At 46.7% G+C, this 19,643-nt stretch overlaps 1 protein-coding gene across 1 annotated transcript in view; it reads right to left on the minus strand.

Moving 5' to 3' along the window:
- Positions 1 to 483: 483 nt before the first annotated feature.
- DTNB (dystrobrevin beta) overlaps positions 484 to 19,643 on the minus strand; it is a 136,232-nt gene continuing 117,072 nt past the window's right edge. Inside the window, exons 16-19 of the mRNA XM_087823408.1 lie at positions 19,563 to 19,583; positions 4,532 to 4,691; positions 3,640 to 3,729; positions 484 to 569 (exon numbers count right to left, since the gene is read on the minus strand). Coding sequence (XP_087679534.1) covers positions 484 to 569; positions 3,640 to 3,729; positions 4,532 to 4,691; positions 19,563 to 19,583 — 357 coding nt within the window. The remainder of the gene's footprint in view (positions 570 to 3,639; positions 3,730 to 4,531; positions 4,692 to 19,562; positions 19,584 to 19,643) is intronic.

A 19,643-nucleotide genomic window follows, 5' to 3' on the forward strand; every position in this document is an offset into this window, starting at 1 on the left:
CTCCGAGGTACACCTCTGCTGACCTCTGCTGATGCCTCTCTTCACTGCTTTTCGCTCTTCTGTGAAGCCACAGAACCATTCGGCCATTCTGCCCACAATCGCCTCTTCCTTTTCAAAACCCGTCCCTGTATTTATAACCATACACTCAAAGTCTGACGATTAACTTTTCCTGCCGCTTCATTTTGCCCTGTTTATGCTGCATCTTGCTTTCCTAACTGTATGATAAACTCCTGGAGGTGAGGGGTCATGTTTTGTTTCACTATCTATTTCCTGATTTCCAACCACCTACCACTGTATCAGAATTCAGGAGGCCTTGCTGACCCACTGACACTAGCGCCTCGAGGGAAACCGTGAGGGTCGGTTGGGAAAGCAGGGGGAAGGAGCTGTGGGGCCGAAAGCTCTGGGGCCAGGCGGCAGCAGGAAGGAAAGCGCGAACAAGAGGGAGGGCGAGTTCGTCAGGGGCTGCAGGGCTCTGGCTCCCATTCACACGAGGGGCCCTGCTGAGCTGCCTTTACCTCTGTCTTTCCCATCCTGCATCTTCTGCTCTTCTTCCTCTGCACCTTCCTCTGCTGTGAAAACAAGTCCGAGGACGCCCGTGACCCTTGAGCACAGGACAAGCACAGAAGGGGGTGAAGGGAGTCACTCAGGGGGCCTGGGATGAGACCGAGCTCACAGCTCATGGCCGCAGCCTCCGAGGGTGCTGCCTCGCCTGGTCCGCGCCCTGTGGCCCAGGCCCTGCACTGCCCCATAGGACCTCCTCAGAGTCCCGAGTCCACGGAAGCAGGCAGAGCAGCCTGATGTCGCTACACTGCTGCTGGCCTCCCTGGTGACCGAGGGGGATGCGGCTGCCTCTTCCCTATGCCTGCTTTCCCTGAGGTGATGACATCTACTAGGGATACATCTAATAGCTTGCATTCGGGTTAAAGAAAGCAACCATAAAAGCGCGGGGTGGGGAATACCTAGTTTAACACTGGCTCCCGTGAAAACAAACGAACAAAAAAACTAGAGGTTTTAGCTGACTACAGTCTTAAAGTGACTGAACAGTGTAATGTGCGAGGGGAAAAAAAGCCATCTAAGGTTGCTTTTGCAGGGGCCGCTCAGGAGGTCACAGTTCACTGTGCTCTGCCTGGAGAGCCCCCCACCCCTGCGGCATGGACAAGCACGCTTGGCCCTGGGAACTCACTTTGAACTGGGCCCTTGACTCACTCGGCCACATCCCAGTGTGGACGAGCAGGAGGGTAAAGTGAAAACCACGCCACGTTCGGAACAGCTGAGGGAACCACAAACGTCTAAAGAGGGATGAGGCGTCAGAGGAGCCCTGTTATCTGCCGCTGGGCACTTGAAAGGCAACAGAAACAGGAGGAACTGAGCCGACTTTGGGTAGATTTAGGATAAACTGGTTACAGAAAGGGAGATTTTGGCTCCCTGAAAAGGAAGAACTTCCCAATGACGAGGGCCAGTCATGAATGAGCCCCCTGGAAACAGTCAAACGGAGAACTTTTATATCGGGAGGCAAGCTGGAGTAAATGACTCCGGAGATCCTGTCCAGCTCTAAGACTCCATTATTTGTGAAAATATCTCAAAAAAGATGAGGTGGGCAAGCTAGGGATATAACTAGTACATCCACACTTCACAGGATATATGTAAAGATAATGTGAATATCTAATCTCTTCCCAACAGAAGCCTCCACAGTGACAGTGAAAAAGGCTGGTGTTGGGTACGACCCTTCCATTCACCGAGACACTGGAAGCCTCGCATGCATAAAGGTTTATTTCTGCATTTTATGCAGACACTGTGCCACACTGGACTTGGTCCGCATCTACTTATGGACTTCAGTGTTTGCGAGAGCAGAGATTCAGTGGAGGGGCCCTCGTGGACTGCAGATTTGACACTGTGTCCTGTGTGGGGACGAGGGCAGTGGTAAGAGCACTGACCTAAAGTTCTTAAGACTTGAGCTCTAGGACCAGCTTTGCCCATTCAAGCTGCATAACTTTTCTGCAAATACTTTTCTAATAACTACTCACTGCATTTCTAAAGTAAGGTGACTGGGCAACATGATCTCTAAGGTACCTTTCAAATAACACTGTTAACACCACTCTTTCCTACTGGGAGAGATTGCCAAGCATCCTTCTAAACGTCTAGCTTTTGTGAAGCTCTTTGGTCTGCACATGCTTTGTGTTTAATGATGTCCAGTTACCTCTCATCCTCGTGTGATGAGCCCATGAGCCACTTATTCTGCATAAACCCCAAGTAAGTGGACAACAGGCATGAGTGCTTAATTTCCATGGCCTGGAATCCCTTAAGAAATTCCCTTTAAAAGCGGGATTTCTGAAATCCATGGGGAGCTATAATAGGGAAGGCACTTTCTAATCACTTATGAAGTCATCTCAAAGGCAGTCGCCTCTTCTGTTTGTGTGTGTGGAGAGGGCAGTGCTTTGATAGGGACTGAGAAATAGTATAAGAATAGGGACAGTGTCACCATAACACTCCCTACACAAGAGAACTGGCATCTCATTGTAACTGCACTGGAAAAACCAACCCGGCGACACATTTATTCTCTTCTGAAAAAAATCAGCAGGTTTGGGAGTGAAGCCATGGGCTGGACCCTGACCTGGTCCCATGACAACACTAAAGGTGTGTGCTCTGTCCTACAGTCTGCAGAACTACAGGGCTGGCCGTCCTTAAGAGCATGGACTGATGGTTTCAATGTATATGTCTGAATGAGTCTATATGTTTGAATAGTCCACAGAAAAACTGCTTTATATTTTTAATTAATAACCTAAGCTACTTCAAGGCATTTAAAAGCATTACATTAGAGCAAAAGAAATATCTGCATGAGTAACGTATCGTTTGTTTAGTACATAGCATGGGAATCTGACCACTGTAAAAAAATTGGCAAATATCTGGCAGCTATAGAACTGATGGAGTCATAGGATTCTTAAAGATATGAGGATATGGGAATGGCCTTCTATTTTTTTCTTTCTTTCCAGAGTTTTATGTAAGGGGAGAAATGCTAAGAGGAAAGGGTCTCTGGAAAAATCAATGCAATAGCCAAGTGACAGAAACACTTAGAGAGAAGGCATAGATGAGACTGAACACGAGAAGAGGAGGAAGCAGTAGGCTCAGGTCACGAACTTTAAGTGAAATCAGAGCCTAGTCAGGAACAAAAGGAGACAATACGGTTTCACAACCAAATCAAAGAGGAGGGAGCAGAAAGGCAGCTGGGAGAGAGTCCAGAAACATTTGTGGCTGGTTCAGTGCCAGTCATCCAGGAAAGCTGCAGATGAGATGGTGGGTCAGGGCCTAGGAGAGAGCAGCTGTGGACGGAGCATAGATGGAAGACATGCAGTGGGAAAGGAGCCTCACTATACTTAGGGATCTAAATTTATTTGAATTCTGAACTGTGTTTGCTCCACAAAGTGTACTCTTAAGAGAAACCTCAATGTATAATTATCTCTATGTGATCACAGGTGGGAGAGAGACTGGGTGAAGACATCAGGGTGTTCCTAGAAGGCAAAAGGGTTGAGTGGTGAAATGAGGTGGTCTCTGCTCTGTGATGATGTTTTACCAGGTGGTGAGGAAGTAAGGAGAGCATGCAGAAGGGGCGGTGTAAGGCCGGGTGGGAGCTCTGGGCGTCACCTGAGTGGAGCTCCTTCACCAGGGATGACATGGTGTTGGTGATGGAGTCAGCAGCCACCAGCAGGTCATTGCGGAGGTTTCTCCTCGTACCTGAGGAGAGTCAGAGCAGATGGCGATGCCATGTGGGTGGGTGTGGATAAGAGAGAGCAGAGCCAATGACTCAGTCAGCCAGGCCCTTGGACACAGTGCAGAATACCTAAAGGGACATGGGCCACGGCAGCTCCACTGGCTCCCAGGCACATCAGCAACACGAGGTACCCAAGTCCACTGTTCTCCTCCCTCTCCCACTCTACCTGAAAAGCAAGACCCTGTCAACTCCACATTTCTTAGCTATAGTCAAGAGGTGAGTTCCAGAACGAACACTGCTCCAAGGCACTCCTTAGTCCTGGGCTCCTCTCTCCAATACCAGCACCTCCCTGTTCTCTGTCTCTACCCCAAGACTCAGCAGCCTCATCTTCCCCCAACTATGTAACGTGCTGGCCGCCAGCTCCTCAGACGACTGTGACACCGTGCCTTCAGCAAGGTCCTACTTAGAGTTCCACTCTTCCTTCTCTTGCTTGCTCTAAGACCTTTCCAGGGCAAGCACATGACTGGGAATTATTCCATCCAGTTCCTCTGGAGGAAGCAAAACCCAGAAGATAAGGACTTCTCACAACCCTCAAAAAAGAACAGAGACCTAGAGGTGTGCTCTTTGCATACATACAAAGGCTGCTGACCTCCTGTTGGAGACCAGCTGACTTAATGAGAAGGGGCCAGCAATTGATTTACACTGTATGTAAAAATCTGATCATTTAAACCTAAGCGCACAGAAGAAATGAAACTGGGAAAATCTCAGTTAGAATCTATGTTTCCAAACCCCTCAGCTCTGTTATACTCCGCTCCCGAAACTGACCTTGTGCGAAGGCCTCCTGCATGTCTCCCCCGACTCCGCTCAGCGGGTCCTGCGGACAGTGGGTGGGCGTGGAGCCAGCGGATGTTGAGCGGACGGGCATGGGCATTGGGCGGTTGCCTCCGTGAGTGGGGGATGTATGTGGCGATCCTGCTGCCTGAGCCTGGGAGAATCAGAGAGATGCAATGTTATCTCAGGTGTCTTACCTCTCTGAAGAAGGGAGAAGCCCTTTCCTTAGTCAACCTGAGCCAGCTAACAGGGCTTCAGTTCCATGTGCAATGCAGTGCAAGTAACATTTGAAAGGAAGGAGTCAGGCTGCCTCCAGGACTGGAGGGAGGAAGAAAAGGGAAAAAGGGAGAGGGGGAGAAACAAAAGGAGGGGAGGGAGAACACTGGAAGAATGGAGGAAAAGTGGGAGGGAGAGCAGAGGCCAGCACAGAGGGGCAGGCAGGCCTCTCAGGTGGGCAGGCTGAGCAGACCAGCTGGGTCGAGGGTCTGAGAGGGGTTGGGGCCAAATAATACATGAACATCTTTTATTTTTGTTTGTAGACACGTTTGTGGACATTACCTCATTTGGTCCTTACAACACCTTTTGAGCAGAAAGGGCATATATTTTTGTATCCATTTTACAGAAGAAAAACAAGGTGAAAGTAAGAGCTTTGTGTCGGGCTACAAAGCTGTCTGTCGGAGATGCTGGAATAACCCTTCCACTCCGAGGGCAATGACACAATGAGGCAGACTTTGCACCCCTGCAGCTCCTGGACCTCAAGCAACCCATGCCTGAGCTTGCATGTCAGGAGCTCAGCAGCAGGCTGCTTCCCAGGAGCAGGGTCACCTGGCCTGTGACACTGCACATGCCAAACACACACCTTGAGGTCTTTTGTGGCCATTGTGCAGGGACTAGGTGAAAACGGACATATTTAGTGGAAACTGAACTTTCCCTGTGAAGGCTCTGGTGTAGTTCTGGAGAATGCTTGGAACAATGGCATACGATTTAAAGACTCTAGTTAAAGGGAGCTCACTGAGATTTGGGCTCCGAATGCTCTTCAGAGCTAGGGAAACTGAGTGTGGCAGACAGATTGGGGTTTTTTGGTGGATGCAAAGCTGAGAAAATATAAGCCAAAGTGCAAATGAGTTCAAATGAAGATAATTATCTTTTGGGGATCTACCTTGAAACTCCCTGAACCCTCCACAAACAGAATCTGCCCGAACAGGCTGACGGGTTGTGTGCACGAAGCCTCACCTCACTGCTGCAGCCAGTGTGGGTGCTGGACTCAACAGAACAGTCTGTTCTCCAGCTTTTCCACTTCCATCTCTGTGTGTATGTGCATGTGTATTTAGAGAAATTTAAAAAATAGAGGAAGCTAAAATGTGTAACACAATATACTATTCAAATTAATAATTGTTAATACTGTATCAAATTTATTTCAGCTTAAAAATACTGCAGATAAATCTGAAGACCCCTTTCATCATCAGTTCTCACCAGTCCCAGTCCCCTCATCTTATCCCTTCCAAGGCAACCATTATCAAAGATTTTGGTGTGAGACTTTTTACCTATGTGCTCATATGTAACTATGAAGACTATATGACAGCTCATGCTTTTAAATTTTGCATGATATCACTTACCTGTGATATCTAAAATATGTAAAACTCATAAAAACAGAAGAGAAACATGGCTGCCAGGGCTGTAGGATGGGGAAATAGGGAGAGGTTGGTAAAAGGGTACCACCTTCCAGCTATGAGATAAGGAAGGTCTGAGGATCTAACGTATAACACGGAGACTACAGTTGATAACATTGTATTTGTACAATTGAGATTTGCTAAGTGAGTAGAATGTACATGTTCTTACACATACACAAAGATACATATGTGAGGTGATGGATTTGTTAATTAACTAGATGGGGGAATCCTTTCATCACGTATATCAAGTCACCACAATGTATATTTTAAGTATCTTATAATTTTATGTCAATTATATTACATAAAGCTAAAATAAAGAATATAAACTAAAAAACATATATATGTGTCCAGAACATATAAAGAACTCTTACACCTCAATAAGACGACAACCCAACTACAAAACAAAGACCCAAACAGCCCTTTTGCCAAAGACGACGCACAAATGGGCCAATAATCCACTTGGAAAATACTCAGTGTGAGTAGTTATTAGGGAAATGAAAACTGAAATCACAGGGAGACGCCCTTATCCACTGAAAGAGCTACAATCAAAAAGACTAACGGATGTGGGAAAACTGGAGCCTTTGCACGTTGCTGACGGGACTGTTAAATGGTACCACCACTTTGGAAAACAGTCTTGGCAGTTTCTTAAAATGTTAAACATAAACTTACCATATGTCCCGGCAATTTCACTCCTGAGTATATACCCAAGAGAAATGAAAACATATGTCACCCAAAACTCGTACACAAATGTTCATTAGCAACACTTTAATAGGTCGAAAGTGGAAATAAACCAAAAGTCCACTGACTGGTAACTGGATTAACAAAATGTGGCTTCTCCAAATATAATGGAAGACTACAAAATCTCTTTTTGCTATTTTTACTACTGCTTAACTTTTATAATTTTCCAATGGCAGTTAAACATGTTCTATCTTGTGAAATATTCTCTTCTATTTTTTATCAGTGGTTATAATAAAACATTCGTTATTTACTTTTTCAGGGTATACATATTTTCTTCCCAACTAGTTCATAAACACCTTAGGAATCCTGTTTTGGCCATATAACACTATCACATTTTAATTATTGTATTTTGGGGAACCACCTCTACCTTTTACCCTACAATTACCATTACCCCCTGTTTTTTGGCCATTTTTATGGGAAAGAGGTAAAATAATAAAGCATAAAATTCATTCTACTTTGGAAAGTGCTTATGAACAGCAAGATCTAGCGGTTTCAGCCCCAACCCAAGTTAGATAAGGAAGCTGGGAGAGAGGGGGGTGAATCTGCAGAAAAGCCAAGCAAGCCCAATGCAGAGGCCTGGCTCTGCAGGACGGTCCTGTGAGCCAGCACAGTTTGGGATGCAGGAGATCACAGAAGTAGACACTGGCACAGCCAGGGCTGTCCTGGGCCTCCGAGGGTTGAAAGGACCAGAATAAAGGTCGTTGCCAGGGTTGCTTGGGCAGCCTCAAGGAAGGACCCCATGCACCCCAGTAGCTGATGGTTTTCCCATAGGCTGATACTGTGAGACAAACAGCCTAAAGTTGTCTCTCAATTACAGAGTTAGAACCTCAATGAGATCATGTGAGGACCTGGGGTGCTGGGGGAGCCTACGAATTCAGATGCCTCAGCCACGGAGCAGGGAACACTGCCCGGGAGAATCAGGCCTGCCCATAAGCAAAGGACATGTGGCCTCAGCACAGATCAAGCTGGAGCTGTGGACACTCTGCCATGGATAGAACAGCAACCAGCACAAGTCCCTGAGGTGTAGCACCAATCTTGGGTGAAGGGAGGGGATAAGATTCTCTAAAGTGACTGCTTCAGTTTGCTTGGAAATGGTAAGACCAAGTGTACAGCGAGGACAATGAGCACTCAGGAGGGAAATCAAGCTCAGTTAAGGAAAAAAAAATGGTGGGGGAGGTTCTGAATATGTGGCCTGTGAAACTCAAACTCCCTTCACTGAATGGCAGTTACCTGTCGTCCCAGAAGGCCAGCCCAGCATTCAGCTTGTGGCGAGCCCTCGATCAATCTCCCTCAATAAGACGTGGGCCAGGCACGCTGCCTGCAGAGGCAGAGCAGGCAGTAACCTCTAGGGAGTACCAACTCTATGTCACTGATAGAGCTGCAGATGAAATACTTTAACTCGAGAACTAACTGTGGTGAGACCTCGGAGATGGCCTCCCGTGACCCGCAGTCTCTCTGTGCAATCCCCTCCCCTTGAATGTGGGCTGGGCAGAGCGGCTGCTTCTGAAGGACTGGGAGAATGGGGTGTCAGTCCAAGATTCGGCTATAAAAGACTGTGCATCTGCTCTGCCCACCCCCACACTCTCCGGGGCTCTCACTCTGAGGCAGTCAGCTGCCATCTCAAGAGCTGCCCTGTGGAAAGGCCCATGTGGCAAGGAACTGAGGGTGGCCTCTAGCCATCAGCCACATTGAACAGAGGCCCTCAGTCCAACAATTCATGAGGAATCCTGCCAACAACCATGCAAGCTGTTGAGCCTGGAGACGATGATAGTCCTGTGAGAGATCCTGCCCCTCAGTTGTGAGGACCTGGCTAAAGAGCACCTGGATTCCTGGCTCACAGAAGGTCTGAGTTAATAAATATTTGCTCTAAACCACTAGGTTCTGGAGTACGTTGTTATACAGCAATAGGTAACTCACACGCTACAGCTGATCTTTTTCTTTATGCAGTATTACCTCAGTCCCATCAGAAGGACTTCTGATTGAGAGAGAGCTGAAGGGAGAATTTTGGGGCATAAGAAATCAGACCCAGAGGCTCTCATGAGAGGCCAAAGACCCCAGGAAAGAGGACCATGGATGAAAAGGGAGGCAAGGATATATAATCAAGAAAAACTTTTCTGACTTGAGCTTGTGACTAAGTCCCTGAGTACCTCGGTTTGTCCTGACATTGAAAGTCTCAACCTTTTTACTTTGTCAACAGTTACAGGACTTGCAGGCAAGTTTCTGTTGCAACTTCAATGAATGACTCAGAAGAGGGAAAGCTGCAGGCTCTGAGCCGGCACTCCAGCTCTCTCCGCCCCGGGGAGAGCATTTAGGAAGCAGTGTGACTCAGTGGGAGGGGCACGGCTTTTTCTCGACTGCAGCACATGCGTTGACATTTTTACGGGGCTCAGTCTTCCCATTTATAAACTGAGAGGCATCAATGAGATGGTCTCTGAAGTATCTTTCAGATATAAACGTCTATGATTCTATGACTTTCGCCAAGTTACCTCATCCCAGAAATGCCAAGTAATCACGGCTTTGCTTCAGTCGTAACTACACTGCCGGTGACGGATCTTCCTCTGAGGGCTCCCAGTAGCCGACTCAGGGTCACATAATGGCATTTTCTGTATTAACTTACCTTCCTCATGAGTGGAGTCAACACCAGAGATGACGCCCACCAGGCCTCAGGCAAAGGAAGCCTGTGAGGAGGGGCACGGAGCGGCTGCCACATGGAGGAGGAACTAGGGTCCTCCCAGCGAGCAGGCCGCAACCTCTAAGCCACATCCCTCCCTCCTGGAGTGTATGGAGCTCATGCAGTTCCAGACGGTGCCTGAGGGCAGAGCGGCTCTCTGCAGGCTGATACCCACCTGTGAACCGGGTTAGGTTTGCTCCTTCTTTGCCCTCTTGGTAGGTCTGGGCCAGAGGAATAAAGTACAAATCAGGCTGGAGCACTGTGCTGTGCAACTGCACCTCGTCTCCAAGGCACAGGTGGGCGTCCCATTCAGAGAGGCAGGCAGGCCCTCCCCACGGGGACTGCCAAGCACTGCATTCGATGCAAACCAATCTAGACTAAGGGGCACAGGAGGAGGCTGGGGGAGCATCACAGTTGCGACCCTGAGATTATGGGGAACCTGAGAATCACACAGAAGTCGTAAAGGTAGAGGAACCAGTTGGGCGGCTCTGGGGACGACAATGAGGGTGTAAAACCATCGTGTGCCCTGGGTTTCGGCTGCCAGGAGAGGGGCAGTTAGCCTGGGAAGCAGGGAAGCTTTGCAGCATGCTACTGGGTATGTTAAGGTTTCCTGATGCAAGGACAGCGGAATCTTACTGAATACAACCTGTAACAAAAGCCTGAACACAGCACAGGCCCACCCAGGTCTAACCAATAACTACACACAATGAATGCCCTGTGACTCAGGTTCTCTGAACAGAGGTCCCTTGTAGCTGGAAATAATTCTGCTGAAAATACAGAGCTAGAGACATGTTATAATCTGAGAAGCTCTCTAGTCTGCTGGCTCTTCACCTCCTCTAAATTAGCAAACATTTTGAGAACCTGAAAAAGCTACGTATCACATTCCAAGAAAATAGCTCAGAAATTATGCTTATAATTTCAGAGGGTTCATGACCCCAGGAAAATAGCCTCTGGTTTAGCCTAACATTCATTTTTATATTTGAGGAGACTGAGGCCTACAGAGGTCATAAGGTCACACATAAATAAATAGAAAGGCCAGGACTGGTACCTGGCTCTTCTAATCGCCTCCAACTGTGGGGAGAAAACAGGCATATTGGGATCACAGTACAATGTTTCTGAGCCGGAAGGAACACAGATCAGTCAAGACGTCTCACTGCTGAAGCTCATCCTGAGTTTCCACAGAAAAGTCAATTTCCAACAATTCAGACAGTATAGTCAATTTCCAGTAAGAGTGAGAAATTATGACTTGGTCTCGTCTAGAACACAAATCTAATATTGGAGCCAGACAGGTACAGAGAATGCCAGAGAAGGTGACCTGAGGACACTGATTCTTTCCCACAGCTGGCATCTAAGCAGAGACAGGGACTCACACACACCCTGTGGCAGAGAGAGCTGGCCGCAGGGAGAAAGGCGCTGTCTTAGCAGGAAAATGACACATACTGTCTGGGCCATGTTTAGGTTATCCCCAGCACGGTGCCTGACACACAGTAGGGGGTCCGTAAATACTGGTGCCTTCCCTTCTTTTCCCTCATGGAACAGGTATGAATTTTTTTAAATCTCTTTGGTGCTCATTACAGTCAGGTAATCAAGCTCAGAGAGGCTTGTGCAAAGCCTGACTTTGAGTTAACGCCCTCTGTGGAGCTGCACACTCCCCCTCCACAAACACCCCAACTAAACTTGCAGCTAAGCGGTTATCACAGTAACGGAAGGAGACATTTTAGTCTCCATTTCTCTCTCTCTGACTCATGGGTACCTGTCAGGTAGCAGATGGCCTATGTGGACAATTACCTTCATTTTGCCGCAGTGTATTTAAATTAAACAAACTGGCCTCTTAGGCCTTCTCAGAAAAACAAAAAACCCAAAAACAACCTTGGGAGAAAGGAGCTATAAGTTTGAAAATCAGGCGAGGCAACCATGAAGGTATGAGAAGTGGGATTATAAGGAATGGACTTTGTTACATTTTTTTTCTTCAAGAAAAGGTAAAAGAAAAATCACACCTAAATACTATTTGAGCTGGCACATAACATTTGAGCTGGTGCTGGTTGGCTGTGCTAGGAAAACGCAGCTGTCGCATCAAACATGGAAGTACAAGGAGAGAGAGGCTGAGCTGATGCTGCACTGGCTGCCCTGCTGCGAGACATGACAATAACTGCCTGACACGACAAGCTGGGATGGCGGGGAGTCAGCGCCAGGGATGGGAGCGAGCGGGTGGAGAGGGTGCAGGAGACGGCCAATGGCCATGAGCAAAGGAGCAGGCCACGCTTCCCTCTGGCGTGAGTTAAAACAGGCAAAGGCCATGCCTGCAGACCTTCCTGTCTTAGCACAGTGTCCACCTGCACGCCTGAGAGCAGTACAGTGTTTAAAGAAAAGCCTGGCTCTAAACACCAGAGACGAGGGGTGGAGGGTCCTATGATGTCTCTTCTCTTGTCGCCGTTAATGCACATTTATCTACCGTGTTTGTTGGAAAGTTAGGGCCACCAAAAAGTCTGCCATGAGGTCCTTCCGCAGAGGGCTGACACCTGTCTGTTCCCATACCGCCTCAGGAAACTCAGCGCTAGCACATGACCTGTCACTCTCTGCGGCGGCTTGCGGGGAAAGCGGCTGTGGACAGGAAGTAGCCAGAGTGGGGCTGCTGGAAGTTTTGTGATCACAGTGTTGGCAATGGGTGGGAAGGTATGCTTCGCAGTCTTCATGATTCGGTCCCTATTCAAGTCAAACTAAATTATGTATAAGACAAAGCCTACCCTGAGGCTTAAAGGGGTGGGGGCAAGACGTCTGGTTATCTTTTTTAATGGTGGAGGAAAGCATATTAAGTTTCTGAGACAGAGAACAACCTATTAAAACTCACCATAAACCCAAAGATCAAAGGGAAGTTGAAATTTAAACTTTCAGATAGGGAAGCTCATAAATTCCAAGACTAGAATTACCCTCTTTCTGTTTGTTTCTCCTGTTTGTCCAGCTCTATTGGAAAATAGTGAGCCATTAGTTCTCACTGCAGGATTTCAAAGCCAGTTCTCAGCAAAATGATCAGGAACCTCATTACAGGAAAAACCCCTACAAAACAAATACCAGACATCCTGATTGCGTATTAGAAACAAGAAGAAAATGGGCTCCCAGGAAAGCATGGTCCTTGTTCAGACAGCTAAGTCGATGCTCAGACAGGCAGCTAGAACCTATCAGTGATACTTGAAAATTCAATGAGATAAACTTAACAGCTATTTGTGGGTAGGCCAAACCTGGATGGTGTGGTGTGGCACCCTTTTTCAACATCACCACTCTTTGCCGAGTCCCTACTTAAATCATGGTAGAGTCCAGACTCTGCAGTTTGTTGATCTGACTGGATTCCAGCTCCGCCACTTACTAGCTGTGTGATCCTGGGCAACTTACTTAACCTCTCTGGTACCTCAGCTTCTTCATATGTAAAAGGGAGATAGTCATCTCTTTCCAGGTTGGTGAGGATGAACATACGATGCTTCGCACACCAGCCTAATAGAGGACTACCTGCTGTTATTCTACTTTGCAAGGTGCCAGGGCTCCGAAGGGTCAATGTCTCTGCTCACAGATCCCGGTTCCAGAGGCAGTTGGGCATGTATGCAACTAGCATACAAAGGAGGGTGAAACCCACACCTACCTGGAGGTACAAAGGAAGAGCAGCAGACACCAGAGGCTTTAACTCTGACCTCCTGGAGTAGGGTAAGGTTTCATAGAGAGGAGGCATCTGAGAGTATCTTGAGGGGTATAATTTCAATGGGCAGAAAAGGCTGGGGAAGGGCGATCCAGGTGAGGAAAGTGCATGAACAAAGGTACCAGGGCTGGGAGAGGAGGCTGTGCATGGGGCAGGAGGAGTGGTGTGGGGAGCACAAAAGCTATGTGGTGGGAAAGAGAAGTGTAGGCCATAGTCATACAGAGACATAAATAAATGGTCATCAAGTTTATTTACTGGGCCACAGAACAGGCAAACTATAGCCCATGGCCAAATCCAGCTCACTATCTGCTTCTTCTGCAGGTAGTACATGAGAAAGATGGCTTTACTTTTTTTTTTTTTAAAGAAGGTTATTTAAAAAAAATATATGTTTTTATTGATTTCAGAGAGAGAAAGGGAGAGGAGAGAGAGAAACATTGATGAGAGAGAAACATGTCTCCTGCATGCCCCCTACTGGGGATGGAGCCTGTAACCCAGGCATGTGCCCTGACCTGGAACTGAACCAGCAACCTCCTGGTGCATGGGAGCCACATGAACTGAGCCACACTGGCCAGGCTAGCTTTATACTTTGAAATGGTTTTATTTTAAATGGTTATATAAGTACTTACATAATATCTTTGGTTTGGCTTACAAAGCCTAAAATATTTACTATCTAACCCTTTAAGCAGAAGCTTGCTGACCCTGCTCTAGGCAGTAGCAGTGGGAGCTGGTGAAGGTTTCCCAGGAGGGAATGATGTGGTCGGTGTGCTCTGTCATTAGGAATCTGGGGCATGTGAAGGAGGGACTGGAAGGCAAGAGACAGGAGACAAAGACACTTATTAGGAGGCTTTTCCCACAGACCAGGTGACAGGTGATGGAGGCTGGAATGAAGAATGGTGATCGGAACTGAAAGGAGAGACATATAAGCAAGCATCCGGAGAAAACACTGACTGGACTTGACAACTGCGTAGGAAGAGCAGAGACTGGAAGAGCACAAGCATGTAGGGCTGGCAATGACATTAACACAGCAGGAGACATGGACAGAGGGATGATGTGTGGGGGAGGTGACTGGAAATCTTTTGTCATCCATCCCATCCTTAAACCTCAGAATAAGGGATTCTGAGAACGTGTGGGGCTCAGAGTGGTGTCACAGAGAAAGGTTCTCTGGGCTCAGGACAGTGCTTCTCAATTGGTGGTAATTTTACCTGCTAGGGGCCTGGGGGTGGGAGCAGCTAGCACTAGAATTTAGGAGGTAGAGGTCAAGGATGCTTCTAAATATCCCATGATGTATAGAACAGCCTCCTTCCCCCTATAAAGTTATCTGGCTCCATATGCCCATAGTGCTGGGGATAAGAAACCTGCCTGAGGATGACTCAAGAGTCATGAGGTCCTACAGAGGGTGGCTTGTCCAGGACTACTTTTCCAAGGTGGTGAGCTGTGGAAGGAAGGGTGGGCCACCAGTAGCTTAATATCTTCTGCACATTTGGGAGATGTCCTGGAGGGCAGCTACAGGCCTGAGAGTCTCCTAGATTCTCTCTTGGTTTCCTGAGGTCTGAGCTGGTTAAATGTAGGAGCTGAAATTTGAAATGTGAAAGCAATGTATAAATAGTGAATGTTATAAAATTTGAAGTTAATAAGAATACATAACAATAAAAGCACTGAGGGATTTATGGTTAGCCAGCTTTGTAGAGCAGTGGTGAGTCGGTATGGATTCTTATTAAAGGTACCACTTTAGCTTCAGTAAACTGTCTCTCTGCATTGCCTCTAATTTTAGAAAACATGCCCCCTCCCTCCCTCTCAATTTCTTTCTTTTTTAAGCATTGGGACATCTACACTACAGCTCCAAATGAGAGTAATTCTATTGCCAAATTATGATTAGCAGCAAATGGAGATGAGTGTAAGAGTCTATCGTACCCTTTATAACATGCTTCTTTCAGCTAAAACTAAGCAGATGTTCACTTCAGTTAAGGACTGCAGGCCAGGAAGCTCCCTACCTTAGCCTTGTTGTCAATATGGAATCAGAACCAGCCTGAGCCCGGCTGGGCGTGGCTCAGCGGTTGAGCATCGGCCTAGGATCCAGGAGATGGTGATTCAATTCCTGGTCAGGGCACATGCCCGGGGTTGCTGGCTTGATCCCCAGTGGGGGGAGGGGAGGAGGCAGCCGATCAATGACGACTCTCTCATCATTGATGTTTCAACTCTCTCTCTCCCTCTCCCTTCCTCTCTCTGAAATCAATAAAGATATATTTTAAAAGAGAACCAGCCTGAAGTCAGCTATAAAACCCTAGACACTGGTAGAGCACCAGGATTTGAAGAAATGCCTATAGACACTCTCAAAGTGAAGGGTCCCAGGTCCAATCCCATGCTGAGAGAGGATGGTAGGGTGAGGTCTTTCAGAAAGACAGCACCAGAAATTCCTGTCCTGCTGTGGAAGGCATGGCCAAGAATCCCAGAGATAAGCCACATGAGTGGGATCCACAGAAGCAGCTGACGCCCTTTTCATAGGATGCATTTGTTTGCCTGGAAAAGTGGGAGGTAGATGATTGGCACGAATAAACCCTGAGGAAGGAGATGGTTACTAGAAGTGCAGACAATGAAGTGAGGACCAGAGGGTTTCAAAGTTACAAAAGGACTCACCAGGCACATGAACCCAGGTGAATTTCTGTATACCCTTTTTGATGTATGGTTTTTCTCCAATGTACCAATTGGTATCAGTGACAAAAGGATGAAAGAATTGTGATGCTGGAAGTATACAGATGAGGAAACTGAAGTCTGTAAGGGTTATGTACATGTTCAGACAGAAAATAATTGAAGTTTTGTCAACAGGGTTCCATGAGTCAGAGAATCTAACAGGCAGACTGAAGATTGAACTCCTTTCTTCCCTGAGGTGAGTTTATCCAGGGGGGTGGGGGCAAAGCAGATGGACAAGACAAAGCCCATTTTTCAGAGCTGTAGACACTGCTACTCTACTAAAAATTTCCTTTCCAAGGTTGCCGACAGCTCCTCCTCATCAAATCCAAGGACTTCCTTGCCTATTGTCTTATTAACTTTCCCCTTCTTGAAACTTACTGAGCTGTTTTAGAAGAACCCCCAATCCTACCCTCCTACCCACTACTCTTTCTTTTTGTCTACTATGGGTTTTCCATGAGGGTCATGTTTATGATTTCAACCCTAACTTTAGGTTGAAGACTTCCAAATCGATCATGCTAGCCCTGTTTTCCCACTGAAATTCCAGTTGTATATCCCCAAGTATCTAGTAGAGCTGACAAGAAGCCTGACTGCCTGCCTGTTCTTTGTAATTCAGTAGGTTCAAACTCAGATCAAAATCCCCTTCCTAACCCGGATCACCTCCCCATTTTCACCTTTTCAGTCAGTGGTACTCATTCTTTTTCCAGGTTCTCAGGCTCAAAACCGGGAAGTCACTTTCACTCATTCTTTTCTGCTGATGCTCTGCTGAGATTCAGACTGCAGCATTATGGGGAAAGATAACTGTGGTCCTAGGAATTCAATATACCTTCAGTAGAAGGCAAATCTCTCCGGCCTGGAGTGTAGACTTTTCCTGGACACCCTGACAGATTGTTTTTATACGTTGTGTGCATTCTTGTCAGGAGAGGAAGAGACAGAAATACAGTACAGGAGGGAAATAAAACAGCAGGTAGGCAAATTTCTCAGCTTGTCATTGATTAGAGTGCTAAAAAGTATTGGGGGTGCTGCAAAGACCCAAAGCTATTTCCCCCTATGTCCTCAGACTGTAAACTCCTCACAGGTGTTCAATGATTTTAGGGGAGTGTAACACAAATACCTATTTTTAATACTGAATGGCATTTCCTCTTGTGGGGAAAGAGAAAACAAAAACAAAAACAAAAAACTGACGAGTTGCCAGGTGCCTCTAGTGAGAGCAGGCATCGAGAGTGAGCACACTGTGAACTTGCACGAGGCCATCTGTGTGCAGTCGGACCAGCAGAATCTATGCACATGGACTAGGGCTAGGGCCCAGGCTGGAGGCTGCGCCACAGCCACAAACCACAGCACACTGATCCTTGTTCACTGAAAGACTCCGTGGAGTTTGCAAACTGAGGAGGGCAGCAGTGGTGCCTAAGGCTCAGGATATCACTGACCTGGCTTGTGTTTCTGTATTCAGGGCATCATGCCAACCATGAAATAACTTTTATCCTATTTGAGGGTGGGATTTGCGTAGGATTTCTCTTTTTATTCTCCAAAGGGTCAAGCTCACTGCCTTAAACATGGGTAGTAAGACATAGCTGAGTCAATAAATAAACGGCAATCCTTTTGTAGATGCAGGCTTCTGTTTCGGAGTATGGGGGGCGGGGGGGAGAGCCCAGAAGATTTCAGAGGACTTAGGACTTGGCCATGGAGAACTCCCAAGACGTACACAGCGGTCTGGGTCTAGCTTCTCATTTTGCCAACTTCAAGGGGACGATGATCTTACACAGAATCAAAGGTCACTGAAACGAACATGTTATTTAATCCCTTGTCTGCCAAGGTCAGCTTTAAATTGACCTGAGAAATAATACACCAGCACTGGCAATTTCTGGTTCTTGGATTACATGGTAATCCATAAAATTTTTAAAAAATGAAGTGTCTATTGGAGGTTCTACTGCTGCCATTAAAATAAATACAATGCCTGCCCCCTCAGGAAGGTGTACGGTGCTGCCAAGTACATGCTTCACTCTGAACTGGCACATTTAGAAAGGATTCAGGAGATGCTAGTCTGGGTGGATTGCTGGAACATTCCCAGCAAGTGGTTTTAACTGTAAAGTGTATCTTTGACATGTAGAGGGGTAAAGAGAAGGAGAGGAACACTGGTGGTCAGCAACTACAATGGGGTGATGCCTCGTATCAGCAGGAAGGGTACAGTCAATAGCAAGGGGATGACTGTCCGGGAAGGCGTGAAGGGAGCAGGAAGGACAGATCCTCCTAAGTGTGCACCTACGCATTACCAGCATCTGCTTCTCTGCTTCTGCTAAGCCAAACGGAGGTGAAGGGTGGTCATGTGACTTGCTCGAGGCAATGAAATGGAGTGGAAATGATCGTGTCACTTCTGGGTAGACGCATTAAATTGCTGTGCTTGACTTTGCATCCTGGTCTTCTGCTCTGCCCATGTCAATTTATCTATCTATATGGAAGTGGCATAGATCAGCAATAAACTATGTGTGAGTGAAAAACAAACTTTACATTAAAGCCACTGAGACTTCTGGGTTGTGTGCCTCACTTAATACCACACTCTCTCTTCCTGTCCTCTGACAGTCTGTGTCTCCATCATTCCTTTCTTATCTCTTCCTTCCTTTCCTCTCCTCTTTAGTCTATGAGTCCACTGCTCTTTTAACTGGAAATAATAAACATAATGTTTTATATTCCCATTCTTAACCTAATACATGGATAAATTTGTTTAAAAGAAATAATTAAAAATTTTAAATTAAACATTTAATATTTCTCTCTTTAAAAAAAGAAAGCCCTGAGGTAAATTACAAATCAGCTTTAGCTTATGTAAAAGATATGTGCTTTGAAAACCTCACTATGTTATATAAACATATGGTGTTACTATTGCGGATAGGCCCTCAATTGATTTTCTTCTGTGGGTTAGTGGCTATCAGGATAAATAAAAACAGACATAAACCTTCCCTAAACCCCATGCAACAGCCACGCAGCTCGGGGAAACCAGAGCTCCCTCTGGAGTAGTAGGCTCTGAGCAGGAAATCATTTACAGCATCATCAGTCACTTAGTTTTCATTGGTAACTTTGTTAAGAGGCAACTGGAGCTGCAGCACCCAGAAGCCTGTTCAAGACTAAAGGACATCTGAAGTTACCACAAGGACTACTCATTTCCATGCACAATCATTCCGGACACAGTATTTAGACCCAAGGTCACCCCCACCACTCTAAGAGTTGTTTCAAGCAATTAAGGTCACTCTAGACAGGAAGCAGCAGAGAAAGCAAGAGCAGGAAAAGGCAACTGTAGCCTGGATAATCATGCATATTCAAACACACACACAGATGTGTACTCTGAAAAACAATTCCGCAAGCTCTGGTTTCAAATAAGAACATGCTCAACTAGGAAAACATGATGGGACCTTCAGGCCATTTTACACCACCACGGGGAGAACTGCCGGGGCCTTACACATAACCAGCTCTGCAGATGACCTTGTGTGGGGAGGGGAGGAGCAAGAATGCACCAGTTAAATGAGGAAACAAGAACATGCAAAGGGAACAAGGACCAGATGCAGGATTCTGATGTGCACTTACTGCCTGCTTTTGCTCTTCCTCCTAGAGGTGATGAAAACAAAACAAAAAAAGGCAGAGGGAAAAAGGAGAGAGATTAATGCC

Source organism: Miniopterus natalensis, chromosome 13 (assembly GCF_054644295.1).
Source record: "Miniopterus natalensis isolate mMinNat1 chromosome 13, mMinNat1.hap1, whole genome shotgun sequence".
Taxonomy (NCBI): domain Eukaryota; kingdom Metazoa; phylum Chordata; class Mammalia; order Chiroptera; family Miniopteridae; genus Miniopterus; species Miniopterus natalensis.